The sequence below is a fragment of the Jaculus jaculus genome, chromosome 16 (assembly GCF_020740685.1).
Source record: "Jaculus jaculus isolate mJacJac1 chromosome 16, mJacJac1.mat.Y.cur, whole genome shotgun sequence".
NCBI classification, from domain to species: domain Eukaryota; kingdom Metazoa; phylum Chordata; class Mammalia; order Rodentia; family Dipodidae; genus Jaculus; species Jaculus jaculus.
Genome location: NC_059117.1, coordinates 5,521,535 through 5,543,317, shown reverse-complemented (window position 1 = coordinate 5,543,317; position 21,783 = coordinate 5,521,535). Strand labels below are relative to the sequence as shown.

General features: G+C 44.8%; 1 protein-coding gene across 1 annotated transcript; it reads left to right on the top strand.

Annotated features, from left to right (window-relative positions):
* Positions 1-5,757: 5,757 nt before the first annotated feature.
* On the top strand, positions 5,758-8,475 carry C16H7orf25 (chromosome 16 C7orf25 homolog). Its single transcript, XM_045136190.1, has 2 exons — positions 5,758-5,855; positions 6,128-8,475. Exon 2 carries the CDS (start codon positions 6,397-6,399, stop codon positions 7,657-7,659), a length of 1,263 nt encoding a protein of 420 aa, XP_044992125.1. The 5' UTR covers positions 5,758-5,855; positions 6,128-6,396; the 3' UTR covers positions 7,660-8,475.
* The last annotated feature ends 13,308 nt before the right edge of the window (positions 8,476-21,783 follow it).

Genomic DNA, 21,783 nt, shown 5'->3' with positions numbered 1-21,783 from the left:
ATCTGCATATATGTGTGGATTCATGAGGCAAGCCAAGGGTCAGGAGTGAATCTGTTAAGTGTGGGTTGGTGAGACCTGGGAGGCTCTGTGTGATTGCACTACACCTATGACATTTGAAGCCACACGCTCTCCTCCAAGAAGTACTCTGTGTAAGTAAATAAACCCTGGCTTGCTGATTCCTGTTTATTTCTCCATCACAGCTAGGTTAGCATATTTAAAAGGATTCCCTAGATCATATGAGAACTGTTAAAACTCCAGAACAAGTGTAAGCTCTGGAAATCAAGTCTTATGTGTCAGCCTGTAATGGAAGGCCCTCCCTTCATGTAATTTCCCTTCCCTGGAAATGGAGTCCCAAGAAGCAGGAAAGAGTGAGGCGTCGGAACTCATTTCCTACGGGAAGCATTTAGAAACTGTGTCATTATCTCTGTCATAGAGCATAGCATGTTACGTACATTTGAGCATTATCGTCACCAACATGAAGAGGTAGTAGACAGGAACATGATTTGGATGTAGTTTAAAAGATCTGACCAAGATTTAGCTGAGGAGTTTAGGGAGAGTCTTAGCTTGGAGTGTTTTGACAGAACATGCAGGGCTATCACTGTCACTGACTCAGAATGGGAGCAGAGCAGGCAGGAGAGGGAGATGGCGCCTTGTCCTTCTGTCTCGGGGTGTGTCTTGAGGGCATCATGTGATAACTCTCCCTATTGGCTGTTAATGTACTATGTGCCCAGCACACTAGAAAGTAAACAGTACTAAAAAGGAATGGTTTTTCTGGGCGTGGTGGTGCACGCCTTTAATCCCAGCACTCGGGAGGCAGAGGTAGGAGGATCGCTGTGAGTTCAAGGCCACCCTGAAACTACATAGTGAATTGCAGGTCAGCCTGGGCTAGAGTTAGAGCCTACCTTGGAAAACAAAACAAAAAAGGAATGGTCTTGCCATCAGATTGGCAGTCTCAACCAGCTGACTGAATGACTGAAGGGTGATGATGTCAGTGGTCCTTTGGGTTTTTATTGTTGTTTTCTTTTGGTTTTTTGAGCTAAGGTCTCATTCTGGTCCAAGCTGACCTGGAATTAAATTAACTATGTAGTCTCAGAGTGGCCTCAAACTCTCAGCAATCGTCCTACCTCTGCCTCCCGAGTGCTGGGATTAAAGGTGTGTGCCACCACGCCTCCCTGACTTATGTCAGTGGTTTTTAAGGACCAAATTTGATAGTGCAGGTAAAAAGCCCAATACAGTTAAGTTCTTCATGTTAACTACTATGGAATGTGTTTAGGCCCCCTCTAAAGTTCAGTATTAAAAAAGCAAAAGAATGCAAAAAATTATTATCATTTTTAAAAATATTTTATTTATTTGAGAGAGAGAGAATGGGCACAGCAGGGCCTCCAGCCCCTGCAAATGAACTCCAGATGCATGTACCACTTTGTGCATCTGTCTTATGTGGGTCCTGGAGAGCCAGACCTTTGGCTTTGAAGGCAAATGCCTTAACCACTAAGCCATCTCTCTAGCCCCCCCCCCCCCAAATTACTTTTAATCTTCAGATCTTTATTTAATTTATTTGCAAGCAGAGATAGAAGGAAGACAGAGTATGGGCATGCCAGGGCCTCTAGCCACTGCAAAACAATTGTAGAAGCATACATCGCTTTGTACACGTGGCTTGCGTGGGACTGGGGAGTCAAACCTGGGTCCTTAACTGCTAAGCTATCCTTCTAGACCTAAAACATTTTCTCAAGGCAGGGTCTCTAGCCCAGGCTTACCTTGAACTCACAGAGGTCTTACCTCAGCTCAGCCTCCTGTCTTAGTGATGAAATCATAGGCATGAGCCACACGCCTGACTTGGAATACAAATACATGCATTGACAACAGGAGAGTAGGTGTCAGCTCCTCTACAGTACTGGCAGGTCACCCTTTGGTGCAGAGAGATTCCAAGTGGATGGGATCCAGGTCGTTTTCTTCCTAGTTGTCTTAAGTACAAAGCTGCTGACATCTCCAGTCCCTTTGTTCACAAAACTTAGCAAAGTAATTTCTTCCCATTGGTATTAAAGCTAAGCTTTGTTTTTGTCCCAGATATTGAGGAAATTAAATATTTTGACATAATGACTTACTGTATCCTTACATATTCCCAAAACTTAACATCATTTCAAGTTTGTATATTTTAATGATCAATCTTGTTCCTAATGTTCATATCCTCTCCCTACTTTTGTTTCAATTTGTGTCATAAAATTTTTATCATTACTTTGTTTTATTTTGTCTCCAAATTCCTTATTTAATCATGAATTTTATTTCCCATATCAATATTAGCAGAGAAACATGGACCTGATTAAAATTTACATAGGCAATCTGGAAAGGGAAAATGAAATGTCTTAACTGTGCTTTATGGTGAAATGCTGATAAATTGAACCTCAAGTAGGTCATAAGAGAATGCCAGAGGGACCTTCACTTACTCAGTTATTTCAAGGAAACCACTGGCTTTTAGTACTTAACCTCACCCTCCTCTTTTTTTTTTTTTTTTCTTCTGCCAGTGTTTGCAAACTTTCCTGCACAGCTTGTAAAGAAGCAAACTGGGGTCAGGGGGCTGCCTAAGTACATGGAGGGTGCTTGCCTCACGCTTGCGTTAGAATTCTACTTCCAGTAACTAGTCTTAACTGTCCCTGTATTAGTTACTCTGCCCGCTGTTGTGAGGAGGAAACGTGTATTGTGGTTCATATTGTGGGGCACAGTCCATCACGGCAGGCAGGGTAACACCAAGGTCACCTCTGCTGTTGTGGCTGGAGCGCAAGTTCCTGGTTACCATCTCTCTGCAGCTCGCCCATCAGGCTTTTCTGCTCCTTTTTCCTCTTACCCAGTCTACCTTCAGAGTGGGGCTTCCCTCAGTCAAACATCTGTGGAAATGCACTTGCAGACATGACCAGAGGTGTGTTTCCCAGGTGCTTCTAAAGTCCAGTCAAGTTGAATACTGAACCTTTTGGTTTTGCTTTATTTTTCACAACTTTATTTTTTAAATATTTTTATTTTATTTGTTTGAGAGAGAGAGAAAGAGGCAAACAGAGGGTGGGTACACCCGGGCCTGCAACTGCTGCAAATGAGCTCCTGATACATTTGCCACCTTCTGCATCTGACTATGTGGGTCCTGGAGAATCCAGCCTGGGCCCTTGGGCTTTGCAGTCGAGCACTTTAACCTCTAAGCCATCTCTTCAGCCCAAGTTTTCAAACCTTTATCCTGCTTTCTAATGGACTTTTCCAATTCATGCACTGATGTTTTAAAAGTGAGCTAATTTCACTTCTGAGCTACTTTTCTGTGTTCTGCCATCTCTCCTTAAACCATCCCCAGAAGTCAGGTTATGAGAGGAAAATCTCAGTGTCAGAGTTGAGAACCTCTAATTTATTGGTCAGGGAGGCTCCTAACCAACTTCCACTGACCTCTCCAAATAATGTGTGTGTGTTATTGCCAGGCCTCTGGATTACCCACTAGAACTAGATGGTACAACCCTGTTTCTGAAGATAGCAATGTGGTGGTTACAGGACACAGAAAAAAGCTGGAATCAGTTGCAAGCCTTGCACGGTAGTTGTCACAGTGCTAGAAAGTGCTTTACGCAGGCTGCTGGGGAGAAAAGACAACAGTCCTTCCCAGCAGGAGCCCCTTCTGCCCATAGCTCATCAGCTAGTCAGGATTTGCCAACGTGCAGCAGTGGCATGATATGCTACAAGGCATCCAGCTGCTCTCCATAGATTTGAGGCCTGCTTTATGGAGGGGAAAATCCACGCCTGGTACTAAAACTTATTCAACAACCTATGGCTGGGAAGGTCACGGGCCCTAGAGGGAAACTACTACTGTTTGACAAAATGTATGTTGTGCCCTATAAATATTTATGCCTATAGATTAGTGCTGCTTTCGCCTTTGGCCAAAGAAACTTATTTTTGCTATTGGTAGTCTTACTCTGAAGAGAATCAAAATACATCAAAGTGCACTGGGTGGCACATGTGTGTGGATTTTGTTTGCAGTGGCTGAAGGCTCCGGCATACCCATTCTGTCTCCTTTCCTTTTTTTTTTTTTTTTTTTCTTTTTGGTTTTTCAAGGCAGGGTCTCACATGTAGTGGCCTCAAACTCACAGCAATCCTCCTAACTCTGCCTCACGAGTGCTGGGATTAAAGGTGTGCGCCACCACACCTGGCTTTCTCCCTCCCTCTTTTTCTCAAGTAAGTAAAAATTTAAAAATACATCAAAGCAGTGGGAGTAAGACTGTACAGTGTTCACTGTTAAATAAAACATCTCTACCATACCCTCCAAGGCCCAGAAAAGCCTGCAGGCAAGAAGGTAAGAGTCAAAAGATGAGGAGGAATGCTTTGAAAAGCCGGCTTCTGGATTCTGGACCTGAAGTGGAAACTGCCCTCATCATCTCACGCAGGTAAGCTATTGTCACCTGCACGCTATTTAGTTTAACACTCCATCATAGATGGAGAAGGGCGGCACACACACACACACACACACACACACACACACACACACACACACAGTGTCTTTGAGAAGGAGAACCACTATCACTGGAAGGGCAGAGAAGGAAAATTTCACTTCATAATGGCACCTCTTCCCATCTTTTCTTGGGCCAGTAAGTCTTGAATCCCTGTTTCCCCTATGTCCAACATTACATCTCTGCTTTGGGAAGGCTGGCCCGGCTGCACTGGATGGAAGGGGGGACTTGGAAGTGTTCCTTAAGCAATCTGCTTTCAGTTTTTTCTCAGTTCTGTATTCCCAGGATCTGAATTTCAAGTTCCAGGAATTTGGGCTAGACTTTGCTGACTTTATCTCCAAGGCGGCCTGATTTTAAATAACTTCTTTGTAGCTCATTCATATATATATTTCTGGTAAAGAGGACACAGTAAGTTACAATCTAAAGCAGTCCAAAGAGTGTTAGCCACACAGTAAGCACTGCGCTTGTTCCTGTCATGTTAAAAAATGTCTGGATAATCAGGCATGACAGAACATGTCTTTAATCCCAGCACTTGGAAGACTGAGTTAGGACTGACAGCCTGGGTTACAGAGTGAGTTCCAGGTCAGCTTGTCTCAAAACAAAAGAATGTTTTGGTGGAGTATCTTGTCTTCAATCACCTCCAGTTCTTTTTGTTATCTTGGGTTATCCCTTTTCTTTTAACAGTTCTTTATGTCCTTCAAGTAGGATTTGGAAAGGGAGCAGCAGGATCCATGAGACACATTTTAATTGGGAAGCTGCTGTATTTAAATTTAGCTTTGCTTTTCCAAACCTAATCTTTGTGGGTAACTTTGGGTTTGGTTAAATAGCCCAGTGTCTCAGAATCCCTTCTGTAAAGCTTAGAAACTGAAAATGCCTGAGGTGGAAGCCTGCGACCTGTGACGTCTCTAGTTTTGTTACAAGGCCGTCCCCACGGCCCACCGCCAAGGAGGAGAGAAAACCACGCGGCGGCGCGCGGGCCCCACGGCTGCGGCAGTGCCGGTTCTGCGAATCCCTTGCAGACTCCCGCTCAGCTTCTGCGCCTGGCGCTGGCCGCGTACCCTCAACAAACATGGCCGCCAGGGCGTCAGCCCGCCTCTAGCGTTCGCGCAGGCGCCTGGGAAGCTCCCGGCCCGGAACCACGTGACCCGGGAGGGCGGCGCCCCGGGGCTGCGGGAGTCGGGCCGCGCGCGTGCGCGGAGCGGGAGGAGCGCGCCGCGGCGCCGAGGTTGCGGCGGCCGGGCGTCGGGCTGGCGGCCCTGCGCGCTGCAGGTGAGGCTCCCGGCAGCGAGCGGACCGAGGGACGGACGGACGGCCTGCGGAGGCCCGAGCGACGGCCGGGGGGTCGCCGGCGTCATTGCCGGCCGCAGCGCGTGCGGCACGGAGGAGAAGGTGAGAGGCCAGCGCGGCCGGTGCCCAGGACGCTCCTGCTGTGGACGGTGTCCGACCAGCCGGCCTGCCTGCGTGCCTGCGTTTTCATTTCCTATTTTCAGCATCGTGTGTTGGTGCTCGAAACTTTTTACTGAAATGACCCCACGTCCGTGAAGGGCTCTGTGTGTGTGATATATATATATATTTATATCTATATCTATCCATATATATACATACATACATACATACATATATATATATATATATATATATATATTTTTTTTTTTTTTTAGAGAATTTCCTTGCAGCTGGTCAGCGCTGTAAGACCGCGGAAGAAGCCAGGGCATGCCCTACGTGGCGGATGGCCCGACCCCGCGGTCCGCGTTCACAGGATGTGCCCGGCGGCGCTCGGCCTGACGCCATGGCGGGGCTGTGATGAGGCCCGGCAGACCGCGCGTAGAGCTCGAAAATACGGGCCCCCGTCCTGTGCGAGGAAGGGGTCTTTCCGAAGCCCCCCTTGATCGGCCTAGCTTCTTGCCAGGGCGGGAATAATGCTGCCAGCATGTCCGCACACTCCATGCTCTGCGAGCGAATCGCCATAGCCCAGGAGCTGATCGCCAGGGCCGAGCTGCTGTCGCGGTCAAGGAAAGGCGGCATAGAAGGTGGCGCGAAGCTGTGCAGCAAGCTGAAGGCAGAACTGAAGTTCTTGCAGAAGGTGGAAGCCGGGAAGGTGGCCATTAAGGAGTCCCACTTGCAGAGCACCAATCTGACGCACTTGAGAGCCATCGTGGAGTCCGCGGAAAACCTGGAGGAAGTCGTCAGTGTTCTCCACGTTTTCGGTTACACAGACGCCGTGGGAGAAAAGCAGACCCTGGTGGTGGATGTTGTGGCAAATGGAGGCCACACGTGGGTGAAAGCCATTGGCCGCAAGGCGGAAGCGCTGCATAACATCTGGCTGGGCAGGGGCCAGTATGGTGACAAGAGCATCATCGAGCAGGCGGAAGACTTCCTCCAGGCCAGCCGCCAGCAGCCCGTGCAGTACAGCAACCCTCACATCATCTTTGCGTTTTACAACAGCGTCTCCAGCCCCATGGCCGACAAGCTGAAAGAAATGGGCATATCGGTGAGAGGAGACATAGTAGCCGTCAACTCCCTGCTGGAGCACCCGGAAGAGCTGCAGCCGAGTGAGAGCGAGTCGGATGACGAGGGCCCGGAGCTTCTGCAGGTGACCAGAGTGGACCGAGAGAATATCCTAGCGAGTGTTGCGTTTCCCACAGAGATTAAGGTGGATGTGTGTCGAAGGGTCAACCTGGACATCACTACTTTGATCACCTATGTGTCTGCTCTCAGCTACGGAGGCTGCCGCTTTATCTTTAAGGAAAAGGTGCTCACGGAGCAAGCAGAGCAAGAGAGGAGGGAGCAGGTTCTGCCCCAGCTGGAGGCGTTTATGAAGGACAAGGAGCTGTTCGCTTGCGAATCTGCGGTCAAGGATTTTCAGTCGATTCTCGATACTTTAGGGGGACCTGGGGAGAGAGAGAGGGCCACTATGCTAATTAAGCGAATCACTGTGGTACCAGACCAGCCTTCTGATCGTGCCTTGAGACTAGTGGCCAGTTCAAAAATTAATAGTCGTTCCTTAACAATTTTTGGGACAGGAGACACCTTGAAGGCCATCACAATGACTGCCAATAGTGGTTTTGTCAGAGCTGCAAACAACCAGGGTGTTAAATTTAGTGTGTTTATCCATCAGCCCAGAGCACTTACTGAGAGTAAAGAGGCTTTAGCTATGCCCTTACCAAAAGACTTAAATGATAGTGGACGCTAATAGCATTCTTTACCTGTTGTCATGGAAATAAGTTATTTATACCAAAGGCTGGTCTTCCCATCTAAATTTGGGAGAAAAAAATGTTTATAGTAAAAATAATGCTTAGAACTCCTGAAGTAGAAATTTTGCGTGTTTCAACTATATTTGAAGTTGTAATAATTGAGAAGCACAAGAGAAATTTGTCAAACCACAGCAATTAAGAATAGAACATCTGTGTAAGGCCTCCAGCTGTCTTGTAATGCCTTTGTTTGGCTCAGTGGGGCTTCCACCCCACCCCCACCCAGGTAATCACATTTCATGAAATACAGCTTTGTGCTGCTTGCATCCATTAAATGCCTGGTAGAAGTTCACAATCTGGATTTTCATTGTATTGCATTATCAGTTAGTGTAGGCTGAAAGTGGAAGGTAACAGTTCAGTTCATTATTGATGTTAGATCCTAAAGTTACTGTCTATTAATGAAAAACTTTCACACAGTCAGGCGGGTTTGTTTACAGAGTACACAATGTGAAAATCTGAGTGCTGCCTGTCTCTGGATAAGCTTTGTAAACCGAGCCAACAGTCTCACCTAGAACACTGAAGGTACAGACCAACTTTGAGAAATTTTTAAAATAAGGTTTTAAGTCCAGACAGCCCCAAGTTGCAGGTGTTTGAATGACTACTACCTTTCTTGTGCCATTTGCATATGGCAAGCAGCGCTTGCGTTATCTCACTTTATGAAATGATAGGGGAGAATACATGCCAGTTGCATGATATAGTTTGTATGACTATATTGTACTCTGTGCTTTATCATTTCACAATAAAAACATATAAAGTCACTATGTGTTGTTTTAAAAAATGAGAATTTGAGATGTAGAAATTGCTATTCACTTTAGGAAGTAGCATTGGAAATTGTGCAGTGACATCCTGGTGTCTGCACTGTGCCAACTCTACTGTTTCCTGAGACGAGAAACTCAATTTCAGGTAAGAGTCTTGAGATACGATGTGGTTATTAGGCGTCTGAGGAGATGGCTTAGTGGCTTAAAGTGGTTTCCTGGGAGGACCTGATAGCCTGGGTCCAACCCGAGTTGAGATCCCCACGACTCACGTAGAGCCAGACGCACAGAGTGGCACATGCATTTGGAGTGTGTTTGCGGCAGCAGGAGGTCCTGGTATGCCCATTTGCTCTCCTTGCAAATAAAATATTTTTTAAAGCTTGGATGTTGGGGTCTGGGAATGCTCAGGGGAACACAAGGTGTTTGAGGCGGGTCTCTGGGGAGAGGTGTTGCTGAGACCTTAGTGCTCACAGGAAGGAAGGAAGGGCTGGGAGGCTCCCAGCAAAGAGTGCAGTGTCTGCATGTCACAATCCTATTTATGCTTTCAGGCACCTGTTTTAAGGTTCTAAAATCCTTGGCACTAATAACTACTGAGCATTATTTTTTTAAAATATTTTATTTTCATTTTTATTAGAGAATGAAAATGGGCATACCAGGGCTCTAGCCACTGCAGATGAACTCCAGACGCATGCACCACCATGTGTATGTGCCTTTTGTGGGACCTGGAGAGTCAAATCTGGGTCCTTAGGCTTCACAGGCATGTGCCTTAACTGCTAAGCCCTCTCTCCAGCCCCTTTTTTGTTTTGTTTTTTTTTAAGATTTTATTTAGTACTGAGGCTAGTAATTGCTCTGTGAGGGATTCTTAGTTTGGAAGCAGAAACCAAGGAAGTAATGTAGCAAATTAGGTTTAAAATAGTATACATACAGAGCAAGGGAGTAATTCTTGATCTGAGGTCAGAGGGGAAATATATATATATATATTAATTTATTATGGAGAGGCAGAGAGAGAGAAGGAGGCAGATAGAAGGGGCATGCCAGAGCCTCCAGCCACTGCAGATGAACTCCTTGTGTTCAAACGTGCCACCTTGTGCATCTGGCTTACGTGGGACCTGGAGAATCGAATCTGAGTCTTTTGGCTTTGCAGGCAAGCAACTTAACCACTAAGTCATTTCTCTAGCCCATGGGAATTTTTAACAAACTATGGGAGGAATAAGATCAAAATGCATTATACACATGCGTCGCAATGTCAGAAGCATGAAACAAAAGCCGTGAGGACAGTCAGAGAGCACTTGACCTGGGTTAGAAGTCAGAGGGGAGAAGATGCTTGATGACTCCAAGGGCCAGGTTTTGTAAGGTGTGTAGGTGAGAAGGTATACTGGAAACAACAGGGAGTGCCCCTGCTTGAGGAAGTACTGAAGGGTGAGTTCAGTGATGAGGGCCCAGGCTGCAAACGGACAGTTCATAAAATAGCAGCTGAAAGGGCACGCTCTGTAAAGAGTAGGGCGTCCGAGAGCCACTGCGCACGTCTTGGCAGGTTATTGGGGTATAAAGAGGGTGCATGTGTCATTGCACACGTGGAGGCCAGAGGCAGCTTCACGGTGTTTGTGCTGTACTTTGGGACGGATCTCTGCCACTGTAAACAGACTGCCAGACGAGCTGCCCTGTGAGCCTGAGATCTCCCCTCTCTGCCTCATTGTCATGGGTACAGTGGGGTCTCAGATGCGTGAGTAAGTATGTGGTTGTTAGGACATTGAACCTGGGTCAGCATGTTGCCAAGCACCTTTAACCACTGAGCCATTTCTCCAGCCCCCACTGATGATCTTTAAGAAAGTGAAGACTCGTGGTCAGATCAGATCTCAAGAGAAGAAAACAGGAAAAACCTGTAGTATGAAGAAAGAATTTAAGGAAGGCTAGATGAGACTATACCAGGCCAGAGTGAGACTGATAGAATGTAGCATGGATGCAGCCTAGATTAGAAGCAGCATTGGCATTAGTGTCATGTAGCATTTATGGAAGGTCTTCCAGGTACCAGAGGAAGGGCTAGACATGCAAAAGACTTGTTTTCAAGTTTTAATTGCTCTTCTGTTCCCTGGGAAATAATTCCTAAGAACTTGGGATCTTAGCCAGCTAGGAAGTGGGTGGCCACAACATTCAAAGGAAACTGCTTTCTGAAGTGGTCACAGCTGTTTCCCTGCCAAACGCTGTTTACCCCCAGCCATCAGCGATCGCAGTTCCTCATGATGTAATAATACAGTAATGACAGTGGTCAGTAAGTAGTGAGGCACTGGGTCCTGGAGGGCAAGAAAGTACTTTGTCTAGAACTCCCTTCTTGTACCACACTCCAACTGACCAAAGAGACCAGTTCACAGTTGAACTCATGAGGACTATTCCATCCAAAATGAGCAGCTAAGTGCAAACTAAAAAGTGTCAAAGGATCATGTTAGAACGCAAAGCAAATGACCAAAACAAGGTGGAGAGTGAAGACAGGAAAAAAAATAATTTCAAAATTATTTGATAACTTTCTACCAGTGAGCACAGTATGCTTATGACATAGGCAACTCTGCCTACAAATAGTAATTTCCCATGAGTAGAAATAAAACACAAACTTTCTTCTAAAATATCTCCATGAATGAAAGTAATTGTGACTGAAGAACTAAGGGTGGAAGCCACATGCTAATCATGAATTCCAGTGCCAGGGATGAGCCACTTTGCCACGAGCTGTCTGTCAGGGAGGCTACGGAGGCCCCTGAGACAATACGGCTTTTGCCAAGCTTCTCAGCTGCCCACCGAAACTAGATGGTAAGTCCCTGTTGCTGAAGACACATGCTTTGGTTGGGAGACGTAGAGCAGTGAAGCTGCCGGCGAGGTGATTCCTTCCTGCTGGCCGGTTTTCTTCACAGCGGAGGTGCTATGCAAGTTGCAGGGCAGAAAAGCCAGCGATAGTCCTACCCAGCTGGAGACCCTCTGCTTTTCATGACTGACTTGCCAAGCAAGATATGCCCATTGGTACAGCAGTGGCATGAGTGTTAGGGGAGTAACCAACTGCCTTCTGATTGGATTTGATTCCCTGCACAGGAGGGATTCATGCTTGGTATTGTAAATGTGGTCAAAAGCCTATGGCTAGGGGCATGGGCCCAAGAGGGGAACCTAGTGGTGGGTTTATGCTACATGGACAGCATTCAAAACACAAATTAGTCCTGCTTGAAGCCTCAATGACAGAAGTTTCTTACTGTAATGGTTAAAAGGTAATGCAGAGGTGCATAGCTGGCAAAATTGCTGAGAAGAAGTAATAACTATGTGCTCAGCTGCAAACAGAACATCTAAACAACTTCTCCAAGGCTCAGGAAACCTTTAACATGAAGGGCCAGAAGGTTAAAGCTGGAGAGCGGGGAGGAGGGCTGCGAAGCACTCTGGCTGCTGCACAGCCATTACGCTCATGAACTCACGGCAGCCGTAATCTCACGCACGTGTCAATAATTCTCCGTTGATGAGGGAAGGATACACGAGATCCTAGGCATCCCACGTTACCTAATGTCAACTAATGTTTGCTGGGAGATGGGAAGCCGCATTCATTAGAGGTGTAGCTACTGGTAAGGGCCCATTCCGCAGCAAATAACCTTCCACCTATGAGCATGCAAACAACCCTACTTTAACTCAGTAGGTTTTAAAAGGCACTCAAATAAGGTGGGGATTGTTGTAGTCCGGTTCACATTGCTGGTAGAAACCACCCAACCAAGATCAGCTTCTGGGGAAAAGAGATTTATTTTGGCTTACAGGCTCAAGGGGAAGCTCCACGATGGCAGAGGAAAATGACGGCATGAGCAGAGAGTGGACATCACCTCCTGGACATCACATAAGGTGGACAATAGCAACTGGAGAGTGTGCCAAACATTGGCCTAGGGAAACGGGCTTTAACACCCATAAGCCCACCCCCAACAATACACACACTCCAGGAGGCATTAATTCCCAAATCCCCATCAGCTGGGAACCTAGCATTCAGAACACCTAAGTTTATGGGGGACACCTGAATCAAACCACCACAGGGATTAATGGGGGAAGGAGGATATTAGTGGGAGTTAGATAAGAAAGGTTAATTCCAGGGAATAAGATCAAAGTATATGTATGAAAATGTCAAAATGGAAAAAAAACACCAAGTGTGGAATTCTTTACTGGCACATACATGCACACACATCTCTGATACACAGATACAGCATGGGAGGGAGGAACAAGAGAGAGGAAGAGAGGCATTGAGATTAGGGGGTGAGACAGTGGGCAGAGGATGGAGGTTCCTATACATCAAGCTTAAAAGAAAAGAACATTTGCCGTGTTTTCCTCCCTAGCGGCTCACCGTCTGTGGGGGTGGGGGGGGATGGCGGGGGAGCTGAGGAGCCATGACAGGGTTACAAACAGCAGTGTGGGCTAAATGTAATTACAAAGAAAGCGAGCTAAATAAATAATCAACAATTTCAACTCATGCTCTGAAGACCTATTTCCACTTTTTGTTTTTCAAAAGGCAGGAGTATGTATTTGGTTTAGCAATCTTATACTAATCCTTAGGAAGGAATGGTCACTTGAGAGCTCATCCAGTGAGAAAGATGTTATTGGTGCTGGAAGACAAGGCAGGGAGGGGCGAGCCTTCTTGCTATGGACTTCACACAGCTTTACATAGCCTCTAGGAATCTTATTTTTCAATAATAGCATATGGGATATGAAATTTACCAAATCCGGGCTGAGTGAGTTGCTCTCAATTTGTTCGCACAGACGACACTGTCAGAAGAGCTTGGTACATGCACGATTTCCTACCTCTGGTCTAAGGAAGAAGGCTGGAAATAAGTGTGGCTTGGCTGTGCAGGTCTGCAGTTCCGGACATTCAGGATGATCGCAGGTTCAAAGCCCACATGGATTGCAGAGTTAGTTCAAGGCTGGCCTGGTCAATGGAATGAAAACCTGTCTCAAGCTTAAGAAAAAAAGTCAAAAGAGGGTGAGGGAGTGGCTCAGTGCAAGACTGCTTGTGTAGCAAGCATAAGGTGGCTGTGGGTTCAGTTCTCTCCCTCTCTCTCACACAGAGAATCAGGGAGGGAGGGAGGGAAAGAAAGAGAAAAGGAGAAAGGAAAGAAAGAAAAAGGAAGGAGGGAGCAAAGAAAGAGAGGGAGAGAGAGAGAACCAGAAACAGTTCAGAGAACATCTTTGCCCAACCAATCTTACATTACAGTTCAGTCTGGATAATTACCAACTCTTCCCACTGGGCGGCAGCACAATGCAACGATCAATCCCTGACCCCTGGTGTCAGGCCCACTGTAAGGTGAGCGTGCGTGCGTGCGTGCGTGTGTGTGCGTGTGTGTGTGTAAGCTAGAGGTCGGGGGGGGGGGTCTTCCTCTATTACCCTCTCCCTAATTTTTTGAGACAGGGTCTCTGTGTCCGCGGGATGAGCTGGCCAGTGAGGCCGGGGTGCCCTGTTCTCGCCCTCCGGGCGCCAGCACGAGCGCGCACTGCAGTGCGGGGCGCTCGCTGGACAGGGGCTCTGGGGACCTGAACCCGGGTCTTCACGCTTGCGCGGTGAGCACTTTACCTACGCAGCTATCTTTCTGGTCCCTAATGCTTAACTTTTCCTTTGTCAAAATCGAGAGCTGGCTGTGCAAATCCGTGGGTGCACGCACCACGATGGTGCAGCGCGTGTGCGCCACAGGCTGATCAAGGCGGAGAGGCGCGCTTCCTCGGGCGCCGTCACGTCTGCGCGGGCCTCGGCGTTCTGCAGCATTCTGCAGACTCTCGCTCCTCCGGGAACCGTATCGTGGACGCAGCTCCCCCGCTCCGCTACTGGTCTCACTGGGACTTAACCGTTGACAACCGGCAACTTGAGGAACGAGGCGTTTGCTCTGGCCTCTGGGTCCTGGGTTCGCAGCCCACCACTGGCACGGAGCGTGGCAGCAGGAAATAGGAGGCAAAACCTCAGATTCCACCCCCGGGTGACCCACGGCCTCCAGCCCGCCTCCACCCCCTGAAGGGCTTACCTGCTCCCTTTCTCTTCTGCACAGTGTGCACTGAACTGAGGCAATGGGTCATACTATCTATCTATCTACCTATCTATCATCCATCCATCCATCCATCCATCCATCCATCCATCCATCCATCCATCCATCCATCCATCTATCTATCTATCTATCTATCTATCTATCTATACACACACACACACACACACACACACACACACACACACACACATATCTTCTATACTTAACAACAAATCATGGTATTTCCCTCCCCTTTCCCTGCTTTCCCCTTCATAACTTTGCTTTTCGTCGTATCCCCTCCCTCCCTCCATTATTCTCTCTTTTATCTAATTTAATTTTTTTGGTTTTTCAAGGTAGACAACCTAGAGTCTCACTCTAGCCCAGGCTGCCCTGGAATTCACTGTGGAGTCTCAGGTGGCCTCGAACTCACGGCAATGGACCTCTGCCTCCCGAGTGCTGGAATTACAGGCGTGCGTCACCACGCCTGGTTAGTCTCTTTTAACTTGATGTCATCGTCTTTTTCTCCTATTATGAGGGTCTTGTGTAGGTATTGCTAAGCACTGCGAGGTCTTGGATATCGAGGCCAATTTCTGTCAGAACAGTTGTACATAAGGCATGGTACCCTTCCTTTGGCTCTTACATTCTTCCCACCACCTCTTCCACAATGGACCCTGAGCTTTGGAGGGTGTGATAGAGATGTTTCAGTGCTGGACACTCCTCCGTCCCTTCTTCTCAGCACTATGTTGCCTTGTGGGTCATCCCAGTGGTCATCACCATCTGAAAAGAGAAGCTTCTCTAGCCAGAGTGAGATTAGCATTAATATATATCTATATCATACCTTTTTTTTGATTTGGAAATACAAAACTTAAAAATACATATATACTTATTTAGGGGATCTGGAAGGCAATGAATTTAGTAATTCAGACATTGCAAGTCATTTGTTATATTAATTCAAGCCTTTCCATGAAAACCAGTGTTCGTATCTTTGAAATGAAAATTGGATTTGTGATATCTGGAAATTACCAGAACTAATGACAGTCAATCCAACACAGCAAATTTTCCAAAGTAATTTCCTTTATCATGCATGTCTTTCCTGGCTCAGATGTGTCCAGATGTGGTTTAGATGACTGAAGTATTTTTTGTCTAACCAGGGCTAAGTCTTTTTCAAGCCAGCAACGTAAATAAAAATGAGTTAAACCTGTTTTAGTTGACATACAAGATGATAGGTGCCATTGTGCTGTTTTCATGCATGTACTTCATCGCGTGCTGACCGTGTTGTTGCTTCTCCACTGCCCCCACCTGTCTCCCCTTGCCTTGGCTTGTTACTCTTCTTCTTCCCCAAATAGCGCCCCCCCCCGTGCTCTCTGTCTCTCTTTTGCTCTGTGCATGTGTGTGTGTGTGTGTGTGTGTGTAGAATTAAATATAGATTCCATATGTGAGAAAAAATATAATTTTTACTTCCACTACTCTCTCTTGTTCTTTAGAACATACTCTCCTGGTGGTTAATTACTATTATCAACCAGAGCAGATCAGGAATCAAGTAAGACACATGCCTCCAGGGCAGGTGTGTGAGGGATTCCCAGGAAGGGTGAGCAGAGGGAGAAAGCCCTTCCCCTAGCACAGGCGGCCCTTCGGGTGGCAGCCCATGTAGGAAAAGGCTGGGCCTTTTGCCTGGTTGTCCTTGCTCATTGCCGGCTACTCCATCTGTCCTGTGGCTGCCACCCTCCATTTGCACTGGAACCCAGCTTCTACAGCCTTCCTGTGTGGACTGGAGACCAGTGGTTCTTCAGGAGTTCTCCAGGCCTTCACTGCCAGGCGAAGACTGCTGAGGCATCCAGCCTTGGTGACGAGCAGCTACTGGGTTCTCACACTCTCCTGTTTACAGACAACCATTGTTGGACTACCTAGCCCAGATCACGTAGGTAAATCTAGTAGGGCCCCTTTTAATATATATTCATTTAGTAATAAGAATAAACATTATATATATATATATATATATATATATATATATATATATATATATGCATACATTCTACTGGTTCTGTTCTCCTAGACAACCGTAAGTAATACACTCCCCCTCATAATCTTCCTTCTAACCTCAAGAAGTAAATAAATCAATTCATACTTAACTTACCATCTACAGATGAGAGAAAACCTGACGTTTCTCTTCCTGAGTATGTCTTACCTTAATTAACATGATGATTAACACGTGTTACTTTTCCTGCAAGTGCAGTTCAGAGTGTAGAGGCACAACTTCTCTCTATTTATATGAACTTGAACCGTAGGTTTGTTATATATTGCCTTTATTATGCTGAAGTATGTTCTCTCCATTCCCAGTCTCTCCAGTGTTTTTACCATGAAGAGATGTTAGATTTTGCAAAGGCCTTTTCTGTATGTCTTTTTTTTTTTAATTTTTTTTGTTCATTTTTATTTATTTATTTGAGAGTGACAGAGAGAGAGAGAGAGAGAGAGAGAGAGAGAGAGAGAGAGAGAGAGAGAGAGGCAAATAGACAGAGAGAGAATGGGCGCGCCAGGGCCTCCAGCCACTGCAAACGAACTCCAGATGCGTGCGCCCCCTTATGCATCTGGCTAACGTGGGTCCTGGGGAATCGAGCCTCGAACCGGGGTCCTCAGGCTTCACAGGCAAGTGCTTAACCGCTAAGCCATCTCTCCAGCCCCTTTTCTGTATTTCTTGAAATGATCATGTGACTTCTATCCATGAGTCTATGTGTTATATTGCAGTTTTTGATTTTTTATATGTTGAGGCATCCTGAATATCTACCTAATTGGTTGAGGTAGATGATCTGTACATATTGTTGAATTTGGTTCACAAGTATCTTAGTGACAACTTTTGTACCTATGTTTATTATTTTATGTTTATGTTTATTCTTCTGTTGAGTATCTGGTTGTGCACTTTGTGCAAGCTGGCTTAATAGGAGTTATGAAGCATTCCCTCATTTTCCATTTTATGGAATAATTTGAATAGCAGTGGTTTCAGTTCTTGTATAACTGTCTGATAGAATTGTTCAGTGAGCTCATTTGGACCTGAACTTTTCAGAGTAGGAGATTTTTTATTGCTACTTCAATCTCATTGTTTGTTACAGATCTGTTAAGCTTATTTATCTCATAATCATTTAACTTTGGTAGGCCATATGAGTCAATGCATTCATCCATGTCTTGTAGATTTTCCAATTTGGTGGAATACATGTTTTTGAAGAATTTCCTCAATGTCATTTGTATCTATTGAAATTCCTCTTTTTACATCTCTTATTGATGTTATTGACTAGACTCCTCTCTCGCTCTCTCTATCTTTTCTTTTGCTATTTTGGCTAAAGTTTTGTCAATGTTGTTTGCCTTTTCAAAGAACCAACTCTTTTTTTCATTCATTCTTTTGATTTTTGGGGGGAGTGGGGAGGGAGGTTTTTTGTTTGTTTCTACTCATTGATTTCTACCCTGATCTTGATTATTTCTTTCCTTATGGTGCTTTTCAGTTTGGTTAGTTTTTGTTTTCACAAGGTTTTCATTAAGTATCATTAAGCTATTTATTTGAGATCTCTCTGTTTTTGTAATGTAGAAATTTAGATCTATGAATGTCAATGGACCCTCTGAGGACTTTTCCATTGTGCCCCACAGATCTTGGTATATTGCATTTTCATTTTAATTCAGCTATAGGATTTTTTTTATTACTGTTTTGATTTCTTGAATGACATATTCATTGTTTAATAGTGTGTTGCTCAGTCTCTAAGAGTTTATGCATTTCCTGGTTTCTTTTGTTAATTTATAATTTTATTGCCCTGTGGTCTGATAAAATTTAAGGAGTTATTTCAATCTGATTTTGTGATGTTTTTAAAGAGAGTTCCATTGGCTGCTGAGAGGAATGTGTATTGTGGAGAGCTTGGTTGGAAGGTTCTGTGAATGTCTGTTTTGTCTATTAGCTTGATGATGTCTCTAAAGACCATCCTTTCTTTATTTTCTGTTTAAATAACCTGTCTGCTGATGATGGTAGAGGATTGAAGCCAGCCACTATTACTGTGTTAGGATTCATCTCTGACTTTACAAGTAGTAAATTTTGTTCTATAAAATCAGGTATACCTGTGTTTGGTCCATATATGTTTAGAGTTGTAATGTTCTTTTGGCCTATTATTTCTTTGATTAGTATAATGTGACCTTCTTTATCTCTTCTTATTAATTTTCATTTGAAGATTACTTCATCAGATGTTAGAGTAGCTACTCCTTATTGTTTCCCCTTTCCATTACTTGGAATGCTTTTCTTTCATCCTAAGGTAGTGTCTGTCTTTGACTGTGAAGTGACTCTGGAAGATAGCAAAGCGATGGATCTTGTTTGAGCGCGTTGCCTGTTAGTCTGTGACTTTTGACTAGAGAGTTCAGACCATTAATATTCAGAGTTGTTATTTAAAAGTGTGAGTAAATCCTTGGCATATTTATTTGAGAGAGGTGGGAGGGAGGAAAGGAGAGAGAGAGAGAGAGGGAGAGAGAGGTGGGTATACCACCTGCCACTGCAAATGAACTCCAGATACATATTTCCCTTTGTACATCTGACTTTATGTAGGCACCGGGGTATCAAACACAGGCTGTCAGTCGTTGCAAAAGTGCCTTTAACCGCTGAGGCATCTCTCCAGCTCAGGATATACTTATATTTAACTTAAAATTAAAATCTTTAGTTATTTGAATGGAAGACCCGCAAATATTATGTAACTCTAGTTTGTTTCCTCTCTTCACCACTTTGACTCAGTGGTTCCCACAGTACACTGTACCTCAAAATCCTTTGGACAGCTGGCTAAGCAGGCTTATTGCCAGGATTCACACTCCAAAATTGACCTTGGGAAGCCCCTCAGTCACTGCTGATGCGGGCTAAGTTGGGCCCCCGAGAAGGCGCTGTGCTGCTTGTTACTCTGAAGCCCGTCGTCCAGCTGCAGGGTACAGGCACAGCCTACGGAAATCACTCCACCTTCGCAATGGCCGTTATCTGTGGGTACCGGATCCCAACCAGGCCCTTGCCCCTGACGGTGCATCTGCAGCAGTGCCAGGGAAGTTAGCCAAAGACAGCAGCCTCATCTCTGAAAGGAGAGGTGTGCCTGAAGCTTCTCAGATGTCCAGTGGTGGTTGCTTGACTAGCTGACGAACTATACCAGGTGCGAGGTGACATGGACCCTCTGCTGAGAAGTGAGTTCAGGGAAGTCAAGCACCATTATGTTGAGACCAGACTAGTGCTTTTAGATTCAGAATACTGCTCTTGTTTCCTGCCTTGCGCTCTTCCTTTCCTTCCAAACTCAAACACAGACATTTGAGTTACTCACGTTTATCAGTCCATTTGCACCATTGGCTCTATGCCAGGTTTTTGTTTCACTGTAAATAGTGAATTAAAAAAATTTGGGCCAGACGTGGTGGCGCACACCTTTAAACCCAGCACTGGGGAGGCAGAGGTGGGAGGATCACTGAGAGTTCAAGGCCACCCTGAGACTACATAGTGAATTCCAGGTCAGCCTGAGCTAGGGTGAAAAACAAACAAACAAACAAACAAAAAAACAGGCTGGAGAGATTGTGGTTAAGCACTTGCCTGTGAAGCCTAATGACTTGGGTTCAAGGTTTGATGCCCCAGTACCCACATAAGCCAGATGCACAAGGTGGCGTATGCATCTTGACTTTGATTGCAGTGGCTGGAGGATCTGGTGCACCCATTCTTTCTCTCTATCTTTTTGCCTCTTTCTCTTTCTGTCTCCCTGCCACTTTCAAATAAATAAATAAAAATAAAACAAAAACATTAAAAAATTCCTCCTTTTCTGCCAATCCCACTTGCATTTTTCTCCTGATATCACCCACTATACTGGGTGATTGAGTCTATAAGTATACTGTTAACTCTAGCATAGTATTTGCAAAAGTTGACATATAGAATCATAAACGTGCAAACTATTCAATCATTTTAAAGCACTGTTGTTGAAGATTTTTTGGTTATTGTCCTCTTAAAAATTTTGTCAAAAATTTATTTTTTGTTATTATTAAGATGAGTGGTTTGAATTAACATACAAGAGTATCAGACTTGGCAGAGTGAATATTCTTGAACAGTCTTGATTAGGCGGCTTTTGCATATTGAGAAAATCACCACTTGTCTTAACCTGTACTGGCCACATAGGGGCGCTGTAAGCCTTTTCTGTATAGTTTAGTCACCTCACCTAACATGTATTCCTGGTGTCTAATCCAGAATCATGACCACATTTCCACCAAATGCCCCTGTTCAGACAGTCTCACTAAATCTGGTCATCTAAGGTAGATTTATCTCCAAAGTATTGTGTCAGTTTAGAGTAAAACGACACTGCAAAGTCCTCTTGTGGAAATGGCTTGTCTGGAACTGGTCATCTTCCTGACTAAAGAAGGGATGAAATTTGCAACTAAACCCTGAATATATGTTCTATTTTACAGCATCATAAAATAATTTTTCTTCAAGTTTAGAAAGGAAAAATACGTTCTAGCACTATAGTTTTTTTCCAAAGTAGGGTCTCACTCTAGCCAAGGCTGACCTGGAATTCACTATATAGTGTCAGGGTGGCCTTGAACTAACGGCAATTCTTCTATCTCTGACTCCCATATGCTTGCTGGGATTAAAGGCGTATGCCACTATGCCTGTTAGCACTCTAATTTTTTGTTATTGAAAATATGAAGTGTATACAGAATGCCTGATGTGTATTATTACTTATTCATGTAAACTATACACAATTATAATTACCAATACCTGGGGAATCTTGTTTGAATTATACCCACTTTGATGATATTTTGAAACAAATTTTGGACATCTTGTCTGAATACAACATCATTTCATATTCTTGGACCTATTGCAGGTGCCAAAATTGGTAGATACTCAAATGGTTGACTAAAAATTGTTCTTGCATTTTTCATAGAACCTATGAATATTTTTCCAATATACTTTAAAAATAGTATCTATGGGGCTGAAGAGGTGGCTCAGTGGTTATAGTGCTTGCCTGCAAAGCCTAAAGTACAGGTTTGATTCCTTAGTACACATATAAAGCCAGACGCTCAGGATGGTGCATGTGTCTGGAGTTCTTTTCAGGTGGTTAGAGACCTTGGCATGCTCGCTCTCTTTCTCCCTCTTTCTCTTTCTCTCTCAAATAACTAAATAAAAATATTTAAAAAACATTAAAAATAATCTCTAGAGTATTCATAATATCTAACACAATGTAAAAGACATGTAAATAGTATTGTTGACTATATTGTTTAAGGACTAATATGAAAAGAAAAAATCTGTCCCTGTTCAGTAAGACCCTTT